Genomic DNA, 14395 nt, shown 5'->3' with positions numbered 1-14395 from the left:
GTCAAGGGGATGCTGGATCGGTCACTATGACCGATCCAGGGAATCCCTGATCGGTCTGGTGACCGATCAGGGCGTGCCAAATGCTGATTTTCGACTGTTTTGTCTGAAATTTCAGCTGGGAGTTGGTGTTTTGAATTTCTAAAGGTTTGAAACTCACCAAGACATTGTTGGTGCAATGGTCAAGGGGGAGTTAACCTTTAGGGGGAGTTTTACCTATTAGTCAAGGGAGAGTTGACTTTTAGGGGGAGTTTTTACTCCTTAAGACTTTTGAGGATTAGTGATAGGGGATTATCACTAAGTTGATTGTTGAGTTTAGTATAAAGGGGGAAATTAAGAGTTTCAATGAAAGGTATGGGACTTTCATTAGGAAGAATCTCTTGACCTTGATACCCTCCTTTTTCTTTTTTGATGTGTGTCAAAAAAAAGGGGAGAGTGTTCATTGGAGAATTATTGGAGAACCCAAGTTAGGTTATCGGGTTAACCTAAGCTAGGGGAAGAATGTCAAGGAATGTTCAAGGAAGAACATTGGAATTCTTTTTGATGTGTGTCAAAAAGGGGGAGAATTATTGGAGAACCCAAGTTAGGTTATCGGGTTAACCTAAGGGGAGAATGTCCAAAGAATGTTCAAGGAAAGAACATTGGACATTGGAAGATGGTTGGAAAACCTAAGTTAGGTTATCGGGTTAACCTAACTTGATTATGGGTTTTGTCAAACATCAAAAAGGGGGAGATTGTTGGTGCAACCTTAGGTCAAGGTTGACCTGGTTGACCCGACTCGAGGTGACGTGACTCGAGTTGTATTTTGATGTTTGACTTGGAAAGATTGTCGGTGCAACCTTAGGTCAAGGTTGACCTAGTTGAGTTGCATGTTGATGTTTGACACTCGTGAGAGAGTTCTATTCTTGATGTTTGACAAGAATAGGTGTTTGGGAGATTGTAGGTGCAACCGTAGGTCAAGGTTGACCTGGTTGACCTGATTCGGGAAAAAGTCCAAGTATGGAGACTTGGCAACGGAAAAGTCCAAGCAGGGAGCTTGGCACGGGAAAAGTCCAAGTAGGGAGACTTGGCACTGGAAAAGTCCAAGCAGGGAGCTTGGCACGCGAAAAGTCCAAGTATGAAGACTTGGCACGGGAAAAGTCCAAGTATGGAGACTTGGCACTGGAAAAGTCCAAGTATGGAGACTTGGCACGGAAAAGTCCTAACTGGGATGTTAGGCAGTTGGAAAGTCCTGGTGAGTGAAGCCAGGCAGTGAGAAAGTCCTAACTGGGATGTTAGGCAGGTGGAAAGTCCTGGTGAGTGAAGCCAGGCAGTGGGAGAGTCCTAACTGGGATGTTAGGCAATTGGAAAGTCCTGGTGAGTGAAGCCAGGCAGTGTGGAAATCCTGGTGAGTGAAGCCAGGTGAAAGTCCGGGTGAGTGAAGCCAGGCAAGGGAAAATCCAGATGGATCAGGGATGATCGGACATCTGGTGTGGAATAGTCCAAGTAGGTCAAAGGGATTGACCGGACACTTGGCGAGGATTTCTAGCAGGTCAAGGGAGTGACCAGATGCTAGGGATGAAGTACCAATAGGTCAAGGTTGACCGGATATTGGTTTGGAAGGTTTGAGACTTGGTTTGGGCAAAAATCAAGCTCTGGATCGGTCTGCAGACCGATCCAGTGATACGTTGGCTGTGGGCTTACTGATCGGTCTGGGGACCGATCAGCATGGAGCCTGATCGGTCCCCGGGACCGATCAGGGACGCTGGGATCGGTCCGAGGACCGATCAGATTCCACACAGAGAGTTGGGCAACTCTCTGTGAAGGCTTCTGATCGGTCTGGGGACCGATCAGCACAGGGCCTGATCGGTCCCCGCGACCGATCAGGCTGAAGCCTGATCGGTCCAGGTTCTAGCCGTTGCTACGCAACGGCTAGTTCTCTGCTCTTCTTCTTCGCAGGTATAAAAGAGGGCTACAGGACTTCGGTGAAGGTACTCTCTTTTGGCTACTTCTTCTTCCTTCTGGAAGTTCTCTCCCGCCTGAAGCTTCTGCTTCTTCTTCCTGCTGAGCTTTGTTGAGCTCGTTGGGTGCTAAAGCTTCGCGTGAGCTTCTTCCTGTTGCTGGTTTTCTAGCTAGGCTTGGATCCGAGAAGCTGTTGCTTCACCAGGGTTCCTGCTGACTTCAAGAAGGCAAGCAAGTGTTGTTTACATTTCTGTTCTTGTTTTCTTGTTCCTATTTGTACTCCTATTGCTGTTGCAAAGATTGTGGTGAGGTTTCTCCACCCACAAGGAGTATCTATTAGCCGGGTTTTCGGGGACTCATCCACCGACGGATTGGTAGGTTTCGTCCACCTTACGGACATGCCGAGGAGTAGGAGTTCATCTCCGAACCTCGTTATATGGTTTGTCTTTCTTCTCCTGTTTTCTTTCTACGTTGTATTTCCGCTGCACTAACCTAATCGTAGGAAGAAACGCGAAAGATTGGGGTCGGCTATTCACACCCCCCTCTCTAGCCGTACGAAGGATCCTAACACTCTCTTCAACGAGGAGACCTCAAATCTGTGAAGATCCCACGGTGAGAAGTGCTCGCCGGCCGCCGGTGACGTGCTTGCTTGCTGCCACGATTTCGCCGAGAAGAAGTCGCGCCGTCGCGAGAGAGGAGAGGAAGAGATCCGGGTCTCGGGAAAAATAAGTCCCCTTTTCTTATAACTAGGTTTTCATTAAACCAACTACCACTTATATACAATTTATTCTTTCCTTAATTAACAAAACCCGCTGGCGCAGTTGGTTGACTGTGTCCGGGTTCGGGTCCGGGGTCTTGGGTTCAAAACCCGGCTTAAACAATTTTTATTTTTTATTTATCTTTTACTTCTTCCTCTTGGTAAAAATACCAAACGAACTCCAAAAATTTCATAAAAATACTCTATAAATTCTTAAAAATCTCTAGAATTTTTCTAAAATATTTCTAGATTTTAATAAGCTCTTTTAGAACTCTAAATCATGAAATTTGGGGTGTTACAAAAAGGATCTCCAGGCTCTTGGGAAGGACCCATGCATCCAAAGATTCGGGAGTCTGAACCAAGTTCAAGAGCCTGGATTGGCTCGGACCGGGTCCAGGCATCTGGATTTGTCCGAATCTAGTCTAGACCGAGTCCAGGCGCTTGGATTGGCCCGAACCGAGTCCAGGCACCTGAATTGACCCAAACCCAAGTGCCCGAGTAGAGGAGTTGGCGCATGCTGATTGGCCACCTCCACTGTAAACTCTGAAAAATTGTGAGATTAGCATACTGGGCACAGCATTAGGGTACAGTTGGCAGATTCGAGCAACCAACGGTGCCCAGTTAACAGCTCCAAGAAATCCAGTGACCTGAACATGAAAGAAAAACATAAATGGTGTTGGAATATTACATCATAAGAATGTTGAGGAGATTCAATTACAGAACAAAGATAATTAGACTTACATTTGAATAAATACCACGCCTCTTCGCCCAGAACTTCAAGGATCTGAGAGTGGTCCGGAAATTCTATGGAAAATATACCTTTACCGTTTAGAGAAATGCATAATAAAGTGCTAAAAATTAAACTTAACACCGAGAAACTAACCACAAACTTGACTTCCGACGGTTGCCTCATCAACAATATAAAGCACAAACTTGTGTGATATGTCAAGATCCTTCAAAAAATGTTGAGTAGACATGTCAAGCATAAGCCAACTCTCTGGACAGTTTCCAATGTAAGAAAACTCAAGTTCTAACTTTTTAAGAATACAAAGTCCATGTAATTATAAGAATTAAATTGAGAAAACACAACAAAACTAAGAACTGTGAGCATTTGTATTTAACTGAGTACATGATTGGCTGGTCAGTTCATCTCAGTATTAATATTGAAATACCACATAAAGCAAAACAATAAATTCAGTTAATAATAAGCAAACAAAAATGAACATCTATATTCCTTAGAACTACTAACATGCAGACTTTGCATACTGCTAGTAAAAGGTTACAGGAAGTTGAACTTAGAAGCAGCATAACATTAATAATTTAAAAAGTTTTCCTTATATGATCTAAGAGAACAAGAACACTCAAGTATAGGAATGCAAAAATGAGGAAAAAAATCAGGACCAAATTTTCAGTAGTGTAATTGCCTCATCAAAAGTAACAAAACCAATCAGATAAATGCCATATTTTAGTTGATAGTTGATAGTTGATAGTTTTTTTTTTATAGAAAACTCAGGAAGCAGGCAAGTTGGAAGAGCAAGCGGGAAAAAAGAAACTGAACTGATATAGTAAAGCATATAAACACTGAGACAAGCCATGCGTTGAAGGGGAAAAAAAAATCCTCTGACACCTTAAGAATCCAACTTTCACAATATATGTACATACCAGTGGAATAACTAACTGTGATATATTGGCATAGAGTAAATCGATGGATATTCCCAGGAACTTAAATTTAAGAACTGGAACATGAGCATCAGGAACTGGATGTAGTTCGGAGACTTCCTCCATTTCAGCCAATAGATCATGGAGAATAATAAAGAAATCCTCCTGCAAAAAAAAGCAGGGAACAAGTATACCACACGAAGTATATTAAATTATATATATATAACTGAACCTCTTGGTTAACATAGGAAGGTCCAACACAAAGTGTCAACATCAGCCCCAGGTCCATGAACCTGCCACTGAGGAAAAGCAATATCAACTTACTAATATTTAACAAGAAACTTGAATAACATTATCAAATGGCAAAAAAAAAATTACAAGTGTGTGGGTGTGGATGAGAGAGACCGTAAGAGAGAGCATTAGATAAAAACTCAATACTAAGCTGAAAAGGAATATATGAGTAATTCATAAACAGGGCATATACCCATCGAAAAGGATATAAAGGAATGCACTAGGTCATTTCAACCATGGGTGTCAAGATTAAGATTCAGACCTAGATGGTGCCTAGATATTCAAAATCCTAAGTAGAACATGAATCCGACAGGGAAATTATGTACTTACAATTTCATATTTTGTTCTATCCACCGTTTTAAAATTTTGTTCTATGCACCATTTTGAAATTTTGTTCTATCCAATATAAACATAAATCCATTAGCTTTTGGTTAGTTTAATTAATTAATCATGTCCAAATAATTATATATATAATTCTGAAAATAATTAAATAATACTGTCAATGATTCTGTGATTAGTTGATTAATTCTCTAATTAATTATGTAAAGCAACTGAACCTCAACGCAGGAAGATAGATTGGCTCCCAACCCATGTAACTTAAATGATGGTTAAAGTAGTGGAAGAGTTAATGATGCAATGTGAACTTTATTCAATAGCTAAATAGCCAAGAAATTTGCAGCCAGTAGACCCACGTTTGAAATTTGTTGTTGTTCATTTTGAATCATTACGTGAATGGCTTGTTTTGTATTAAAAAATACACAGGAAACAAAAACCTGGAATAGAAAAGAGAAGTTCAAATTACATGGTCTAGCAAAATTACAAACTTCAAGCTTTATACAACTAGAATATAAATATTGATATCATACCCCCAATCTGTAAAATCCAAATGTGAAGATGACATCATTTGCTTTTTCAACCATTTGATCAGAAAACCCCCTTTGGCGTGTTAATTGTTTCACCCAGTTTTTGACAATCTGACAATTTTAAATCCAAAATAAGTACAATGCAGTGAATGAGGTCAAGAAATGAAAAGAAAAGAACTGAAAAAAATATATAAAACTTGGAAACCAAATATTACTAATTAGCAAACAAAATACTTAAGTATGAAGCAAGATTAGCAAACTATGTCAATTTCAAATGTGACTAGAGAAAAATAGTCAGAAAATGAATAACGTTGCCTTTATTAAGAAAACAAGTAAGTCTATTAAGAGACATTTCTTTTGGAAAGAGGGAGTAAAAAAACATTCAGGGACCAAACAATGAGACTTCATGGTAGCTCCATCTAAGGATGAGTTCAATTTTAAAATACATAATGCACCAACAATGAAACCATTCACAAGTTCTAGGCCTTCACACCACACACAATCCATGCCACCTAAAAGGGTAAATTACAAGCATTCAAAGAAGATATCAAAAATATCTAACAAACTATGGATTTCTAAGCGTTAAAAAAATATACTTCAAATAGATAGTGATAAATCATGAACAAGGATGTACATCCTAATCATATAAAATTCATAAAATGAAGATTTTAATGTTGTAGGTACTCATAAATCTAAGTTTGAAAGTGTTCTTGAATCTTAATTAAATCTTATTAGTGTATGGAGCATGCACAGTGGAATCTTAATGAAATCTTATCACAACAAAGGAAAAAATACAACCTAATTAATAGATGAGACAAGAGGAAACTCAGGCAATGTCATCAAGCTCGAGGCTATAGCATTAGTAGTACCAATATCATTCAGATCGCTATCGATCACTTAAAGTAGAAAATTCTATAATCACCTTTTAGCCTTCCGTGCATATTATTAAGGACAATGATTGCATTGTCAAAAGAGAAATTTTTGAGTTTTTTTACCATTACCACCCAAAATTTTATAAAACTAGAGTATGGTAAGCTATGGGTCCAATTATGACAGATAGACGGTAAGGAAGCAAGAGCACAAAGATAATAAGTGAGAGGTAGAAGAAGAAGAAATAAAGCAATTCTTAACATATTAAATAATTTAAAGACTAGATATTGCAAGCAATGTAGCCTCATATAGATTTCCACAGTGACACAATTACGACTCTAGTTATTAATGTTATCCCTTTATCTTTCACTAGTTTTACTTTAATTTACTCAACTTGTGTAACCATACTTAGCAGCCATGTTATAACAAGCATATGCTTAATAATGTCAATGAAACTATTAAAGGGCTATATGGTACCCTAGGACACCCAAGTTTCAAATACAATAGGCATGAAACATGTGGTCAGCACATGTCAAACTCAAGTTAGGAAGAACAATTAGGAGAGCCTATAAAAAAAGGGGTTGAGAGGAGTAAGAAAAGTATTTAAATTCTGTTCAAGAAGACAATATCCTAAGATTCAAAAGAAAGACAGATCACAATAGAAACAATAAGATTTAGGTTGTGTTTCCATAAGTGAAAACGCTAAAGAAAGGATTAGGCTGTGGGATTCCTCAATGGTCATTTCCCGTCATTTGATGAAAATGAATGGAGGGAATAAAACGACTAGGAAATATTACTCAATTTTCCTTTCAGCCAAACCAAGCAAGGAAAAAAAAATCTATTCACATCTAATCAGCCAAATGTTGGTTAAATGTGACCCTTGGAAAATTCATAATTATTTATTTATTTCAGATCGGTTAATTATTAATGTTTATCAAATCAAATATCTAGAATTATTTCTAGGGTTGTAAATGAGCCAAACCAAGCTTTGTATTATTTAAGCTTATTTGATAATGTAACTGAGCCAAGCCAAGCTTAAAATGAAACAAGTTGTTGAAATGGTTGTTCAAATTTGGCTTGGTTTCTTTTTTATAAGTTTGGTTTGGTTCCTGTAGATGTTATCGAGCTTTTAATTCAAGCTTGGTTGATTGTTGAAAATTTTATATTTTTTAAGTTTGTTTGGTTGGTTAGTGAACTTAATATTTCAAGTTTGTCTATTCGTTTTGAGAGTTCATTTGTTTATTATAAGTTGGATAAGTGTTTTTTTTTCAAAAGCATTATTCATGGATATTAAATATTAACGATCTCTACACATATATATTCAAACTTGTTCATTTAGTTTAATGAATTATTCAAGCTTGTTTGTTTAATTAATGTTATGCATATTGAACGAATATAAACATACCCCTACCAAGTCAAATATATAGTTTACTCATGAACATTTGGTTCATTTATAGTTCTAATTACTTCTTTAAAAAAATATTCTGCTCTTTCCTTCCCTCCATTCCCCTTACATTTTCCTATCATTTCCTTATAATTATTTTATCCCACCATATTCCCTTCCTTAGTTGTCTCCCTCCCTCATAGGAAACATTTGTAATAAAAGCATCATTATCCTATGTCATAAACCACACTTATGAAGATTCTAAACGACAGTAGTAGATGTATCTTTCAATTACTGTGATTAATCATTCTATCTATCCAATATGCATTTCTTTGAATCGATAACCTAATCCTTCAGACATTTCACCAGATCTAAAAAAAATTACAAGCCCATAAATAAAAGTTGACGTGGTTAAAAATACTCATGAATCATTAGATGATCAGCAGGTAGATAACCTGGATAAATCAGAGGCTGAACAGTGAACACATGTCTTACATTAGAAATTGTTCTCAGTCACCCTTATGCCATGTCATCATCCATATACTACATGATAGGAGGGATTTAATCGGAGCCTATAAATGACCAAATATCTGGGTTAAGAGAAGTTTCCAGAATCTAGATAACTCTGATGCAACTTTGGGCATTGTGAAGTTGACATCAGAACCTTGCAAAGGTCACCCTTGGAACCTCAAGGTTTAGTAGCAGTTCAGCCAAATTCTTAGGAGTTAACAGTCAGATCAACCAATTTCTTGGCAATTCAAATGAACCAGAAAATTCCACTGGTAGTTTGACTGATCATCTAGGGTGTGACTTGACCGAACTCCATTACATGTTATCTCTATAGTCAGAACTAATAGAAAACCAGTGCTGACCACATGTCAGCAGGTTTGAACATGCCTTGAATTTGGATACAACAAAAGTGGCCTATTCTAACAGGAAGATTAGCCTAATACCAAGAGCTTTCAAATAGAATGATAAACCATCTTAACAGTAGATCCAACAGGAAAAAAAAATGCCAGCTCACTTTAATATATCTTGTATTTAACACACAAAGAAGTAGCCAGAAAATACAAAGATACTAACAGATGAAACAATGATTGCGAAAGGCATTCTCCAACAAAATAGGAAGAAAATATGCATTCATTTGATAAAGAAGATGATCATTCAAAAAAAAACTTACATTATCAAGTTCTTGTAATACTTCCTCTCTCTTGGTAGATTCTTCCTTGCTCGCATACAGTCCAGCATCAACCAAGAGCTTTAAGTATGAGTAGTAGACACCAATAAGCATATGCCAAATAACGGTAGACAATTAGATGCAATATAGGAGGACCAATTAAGGAGATCAATACTGAGGTGTGATAAAGGAACAAAACATACAACAAGCATACTCTTTCAAGTTCAGCAGTCCTCTTGAGATCAACCTCAGTAGGTCCAGCAGTCGAGATTGGTTTGGTTATGCCATACTGTGTTGAGGTAGGTGGAGGTGCACTGCCCATTTCAGAAGAACTACCTATGGACATGATGAAAGCGATACTCCCTCTGGACGAGCGTTGGGCCTATGAGAAAGTAAGATCGATTAAAAACTTGAAGCTTAAGACTTCCAGAAGTCAATTACGAGTGCACCTAACACCTTTCCGTAACAGGGTGTGCAAATCCCTAACATGACAGTGGAATCTTCTGTCGTATAGTTTACCTGCTGACCATGCCATGATGTCAGTAGTACTCTCTTAGAAGGATGCGATGAGCTAAGCAAGGGGTTTCACTGTTTGGTCGAGCGAGTGAGCCACTCAGCCGGGATCCCCCACTCAGTCGCTCAAGATTGTCCTTCTCCATAGTTGCTAGGCTTGGTGGTTTTTCCTCGTCCGGCCGGACGGGAGGTCTGGCCGGACTAACTCTCAATTGGTTGTCACCATTGCGCCATCTGTTCTCCTCTCTTTGGGCATTTGACTATCGGGGCATTGTCCAACGCTTGGTCGGACGGGCTGAGCAGGCCCTCCTTTCACTGCACGGGTTGGAATACTTGATCGAACCCTACTTGGCCCGATCGGCTTACTGCTGTTTCCGCTCGGCCAACTTTGGTGACTCGACGATTTTATACCTTTGATCGCCTTGATCTTGACCTCCACGTCGGCTGCTTGACCTCCACGCTAGCTGCTTTTCCTACCTTTGACTCATCCTTTTACCATCGCATCAGCTACAATATAGATTTGATTTCTTTATCTAACATTCACGTTATAGTAGATAGAAAATTGTAACTGCTACAATATGTGTACCCCGTAAGCCTCTAGTATTAATTTTTTATTTTTTTAATTTTCACTTCCTTTAGCCTAAATACTGAATCCTAAATGCTAAATGCTAAACCTTAAACTCTAAATCCTATTTTTTAAAATAATACTAGGTACTTATGAGTGAGTCCTCACTGATGGGTGTACAAGGTAATATTTCATTATATATATATATAGAGGGGTGATATATTGCATACTCATCTGTGAACACCACAAACCTAATGTTTTTTTTTAATTTTCACTTCTTTTAGCCTAAATAATATATTATAAATCCTAAACTCTAAACCTTAAGTCCTATTTTTTTAAAAAAAAATTAAAAACAATAATATGGTTCATGTAACCAAATCTATACACCACAATAATATGGGTCATGAAGAAAAGACAATATAAAAAGAAAAAGACCTATGGTAACTACAAAACCCAAAATTAGACCAAAGAAAACTTATTCTAATAAATTACATGTTTTGCATGTAATGAATCAAGACAATTTATTTTCTACTTGACCTAATAGGAAGAATCTTTAGACTAGAGAAGCTAAATTGGTGGAATGCACAAATCTGGACTTAACATAAGTACAATATGACATTTCCAATGCATCTTCTATCTATTCAATTATGTCAGTAGATGATATGAAAGAAGCAACATCATCTTCAGACTATACATTAGTCAACTCCTTTCTTCAACATCCTTACGAACTTGTCGAAAAAATATGGAATGACAAGTTCTCCTTTTCAAACAGAACTAACTAACTTAGAGGAACGATTAGAAGTCTTTGTCTGAATGTATCACCAACTTGTACCTTAAAGAATAACAAATCTCCAATCAGCTCAAAGAATTTGTGAGCATGAACGAAAACTTAGGGACGAAACAAATAATATTTCTTGTTTTATTTGTGGATATTACCCATCCATAGATTAAAAAGGAACTTTCAACTATGCAAAAACCAATGTTGCAACCTCTACTCAGAGCAACTTTTCAATATCTCTATTCCAAAAAATCCCTTTGTCAAAGGAAATACAAGAAATGTACTATTTGAAACTAGAGTGCTAGTCCTGGAAACTAGAATGAATCTATTAGAAATAGAACTAGCCACTTTCAGAGAAAATACAAATATATCTACCTTAGACAAAGGTAAGGGTATTTTTCTCACACAAACTGATATCAAAGACAAAAATCTTGTGTTTATTAAAACACTTAGTATCTATACTACTGGTCACTCTGTCGATGTTAGAGTTCAATGTTCTTTGAATATACAAGGCAATAAGCTTACTCTACATATTTTTCTAGATAGTGGAGCAACTAACTCCACTATTGATGAAGACCTTCTACTTTCCTTTCTACTGACTAATCTAATTAAAACCACTAATAGTCCATTAGTAATTATCCAATTTGATAGCCAAAAACTAGTACTAAATTTGTTACAAATGGCCAACTTCATTTCTATACCAATTGTGGTACTTTTAGTACCCCAATTACACTCAATCAATTATGGGTTAGACCATTACCCCACAAGAATATATAGGATCGTTCCACATTTATAGAGGACGGGGGGGGGGGGGGGGGGGGGGGAATATTGACTGTTCTTTTTTGTGCACTCCCATTCGTTCTATCAAAATCGTTAGTACTCAGCGGAATCTAAAATAATAAGCAGACAGAAAGAATAATAAACAAACAAAATCGTTAGTACTGAGCTGATCTAGAAGTCTTGAGTGCAGCGCACCTTTCCTAGAGCTTCCCTTATCGTAGAGCTTCACGTCATATCTTTCTTTTTAAGCACACGGAGTAAGAGTGGTAGTAGAATAAATGTTGAACATAGAGCCTTCGTCTCCTTTTATAGAGTTGGATCAAATCTTTATATAGATCAACTTTTATATGGCTATATTTGGATGAAGTCAAATCTGATTCAAGTCCTATCTCTATTTACATCATCTCGCTTATCCTTATCCTCATCCAAATCACAAAAATGAACTAGATCGTTTGCCACATCATTTTCCATGCCAATATTTCTGGCAACTTAGATATCTAGACCGAACCTAGTGGGTCTACCGATTCACTGGTTCGGGTTACTGAACCAGTTTAGGTCCGGTTCGACCTGAGTCAAGTCTGGTTCACGCATTTGTATTTATTTGCTCTCTGTTTTTTCTTTCAACTACAAGTTCTTTTAAAACAATCATACAAAATACAAACAAGTAACATAACCTATATCTGTAAGTCTACTTGACCTACTAGACCTACCTTTTGCTTAAAGGTCTCTCCTCCAAGTTTACCATCTAAGGATCAATCCCTTAGGATCAAGCCGTACTCTTGTAAGTTTACCTGTCCTACTAGACTTACCTTTTGGTTGAAGGTTCCTCCTCCAAGTCTACCACCTAAGGGTCAATCCCGTAGGATCAAGCTACTCTCTTATAAGTCTACCTGATCTACTAGACTTCATGATTGAACTACATCCAAGACTTTACCACCTAAGGCTTATTTCTTAGGATCTCCACTACCTAGCTTCACTCATTAGGACTTCCATCACTTGACTTTAGTCACCAAGACTTTTACTTCCTAGCTTCACTCACTAGGGCCTAACTTCACTCACCAGGAGTTTCACCTTCTGGCTTCACTCACCGACGCCTAGTTTCACTCACTAGGACTTTCATTTCATAGTTTCACTGACTAGGACTTTCATCTCCTAGTTTCACTGACTAGGACTTTCCCTTGCTTAACCTTCAGTTAAGACCTCCTCTTCTAGTCCCCTGGTCTTGACTATACTTCTCCTCACTAGTCGTCTAGTCAACTTTGACTTGACTAAACTTCACTTACTTCCAAACATCAAGTTAAGTTTGGATCAACCTTTGGTCAATCTGACCATACCTTGTTATATTGTCAAATATCGAAACCCTAGAGGTTGATTGCTATTAGCTGGTGCTCACTGCACCAACAATCTTCTCCTTTTTGATATTTGATAATAATCTTAAGCTAGGTTTAGGCCTTAAGGGGTTTTGTGCCAATCTGGGAGATATTGGTTTATTTAACTTAAGGTTTACTCTCCCCCTTTAACACATATAAAAAATAACTAATCTAAGGATTCCTTAGGTTTTGCACTAACAATAAGTTTTGAAAATGTTTTCATAAATATTTCTAAATGATTTTAAGTGTTTTCAAAAAGCTTTAAATTTTCTCAAACTTTTTCAAAGAATTTTCAAACTTTTTCGAAGCATAATTTTCAAAATAATTTTCAAGATTTTCAAAAGGAGTTTTACAGATTTGCAATTTTTTTTTAAAAAAAATTATTTTGTGAAATAATTTTAAAAAATATGTTTGATCTTTTAATCAGAACTCCTCCTTAACTTGACACATCCTTAAGAATCTTTATTAACCACAAGGAAAACTATCTATGTGTATTAGGGATTAATCCAAATCAAAAGAATATTTAAAGTATATTTTTTAAAATAGTTGTCAAAACATGAGTTTTGAAAGTAAGTTTTCAAAAATATTTGTCAAAATTTTTCAAGGTTTTTTCAACAATTTCAAAAAAGTTTTATAAATAATTTTTAAAGCCTTTTCAATAATTTCCAAAATATTTTCATGATTTTTTGAAACAATTTTCAAAAAATATTTTTCAAAACATTTATAGTATTTTTCAAAGGCTAAAGTTTTTTTTAAAAAACTTCTCTATTTCAAAAGCATTTTCAATTATTTTCAAAATAAATTTTAAAAATATTTCAACACTACCTCACCCTTAACCTGACACACTCTAGTTATCCTTGTTAATTATAAAAAAAAAATCTACCTAAGTGTCTAGATGTTGATGTATGGATTCTAACTCTAAGTATTGGTTAACAATTAATATTTTCAAAGTATAAAAATTTTGAAAAAAATTGTATGTATAGGTACATTCATTGAAGCATGAATTTCATTAAAACATTAATATATTGAATCACTATTTTGAAAATAACTTTGTAGAAAATAATCTATAGATTTTGAAAATGTTTTCAAAGTATTTTCAATTTGATGGTCATTGTCATCTCACCCATTCTAACTGTCTTAATACAATTAAGCATGGCATCCTTATGAGTTTTATGAGATGTTTAGTCAATTTTACTTGATTCATTTTAAATTTTATAGATTATTTGGCCTTATTTTAGATTTAGGTTTAACTATCAGTCAATTAATAAACATTTCAAAAATTAGCTTCCAAACTGTGGCGAGACACAAGTGCCTTCTTGGATATCGGAACAACGATATCACACCCCAGACGAGTTCCTACCCGACAAAAAGACAACATCTCCCCTGTAACAATGATAAATGAAACCTATATACATAACCACATGACTGTACAAGAAAAATATCTACAACT

The 14395-nt window shown here is 36.6% G+C and overlaps 2 protein-coding genes across 3 annotated transcripts; both read right to left on the bottom strand.

The window, feature by feature from the left end:
- Positions 1-2528: 2528 nt before the first annotated feature.
- Positions 2529-3626, bottom strand: LOC122048284. The gene is made up of 4 exons (XM_042609875.1): positions 3579-3626; positions 3437-3499; positions 3166-3342; positions 2529-2672 (listed from the first exon to the last, which is right to left on the bottom strand). The coding sequence occupies exons 1-4, from the start codon at positions 3606-3608 to the stop codon at positions 2529-2531; spliced, it is 414 nt and encodes a 137-aa protein (XP_042465809.1). The 5' UTR covers positions 3609-3626.
- Positions 3627-4374: 748 nt separating this feature from the next.
- LOC122049120 (nuclear poly(A) polymerase 4-like) lies at positions 4375-9306 on the bottom strand. Of its 2 annotated transcripts, none has more exons than XR_006130837.1 (5): positions 9143-9303; positions 8943-9020; positions 5512-5619; positions 4587-4653; positions 4375-4519 (listed from the first exon to the last, which is right to left on the bottom strand). XR_006130837.1 is itself a non-coding variant. In XM_042610573.1 (5 exons), the coding sequence occupies exons 1-4, from the start codon at positions 9283-9285 to the stop codon at positions 4594-4596; spliced, it is 378 nt and encodes a 125-aa protein (XP_042466507.1). In that variant the 5' UTR covers positions 9286-9306; the 3' UTR covers positions 4375-4519; positions 4587-4593. The 2 variants fall into 2 exon arrangements, 1 of the variants encoding a protein (XP_042466507.1); XM_042610573.1 differs by having other exon boundaries at positions 9154-9306.
- Between the last annotated feature and the right edge of the window lie 5089 nt (positions 9307-14395).

The sequence above is a fragment of the Zingiber officinale genome, chromosome 2B, assembly GCF_018446385.1.
Source record: "Zingiber officinale cultivar Zhangliang chromosome 2B, Zo_v1.1, whole genome shotgun sequence".
Lineage (NCBI taxonomy): Eukaryota > Viridiplantae > Streptophyta > Magnoliopsida > Zingiberales > Zingiberaceae > Zingiber > Zingiber officinale.
The sequence above is the reverse complement of the archived record's forward strand: the minus strand, read 5'-3'. Positions and strand labels throughout refer to the sequence as shown.

Coding starts and splice junctions, on each gene's coding strand:
- LOC122048284 (XM_042609875.1), bottom strand. CDS start 3,608: ATGAGGCAACCGTCGGAAGTCAAGTTTGTG. Junction 3,343..3,436: donor GGCGTGGTATTTATTCAAAT/GTAAGTCTAATT, acceptor TTTCATGTTCAG/GTCACTGGATTTCTTGGAGC. Junction 2,673..3,165: donor TTGGGTTTGGGTCAATTCAG/GTGCCTGGACTC, acceptor TTATAAGAAAAG/GGGACTTATTTTTCCCGAGA.
- LOC122049120 (XM_042610573.1), bottom strand. CDS start 9,285: ATGTCCATAGGTAGTTCTTCTGAAATGGGCAGTGCACCTCCACCTACC. Junction 5,620..8,942: donor TATTACAAGAACTTGATAAT/GTAAGTTTTTTT, acceptor TAAAATTGTCAG/ATTGTCAAAAACTGGGTGAA. Junction 4,654..5,511: donor TTGGATTTTACAGATTGGGG/GTATGATATCAA, acceptor GCTTTTCCTCAG/TGGCAGGTTCATGGACCTGG.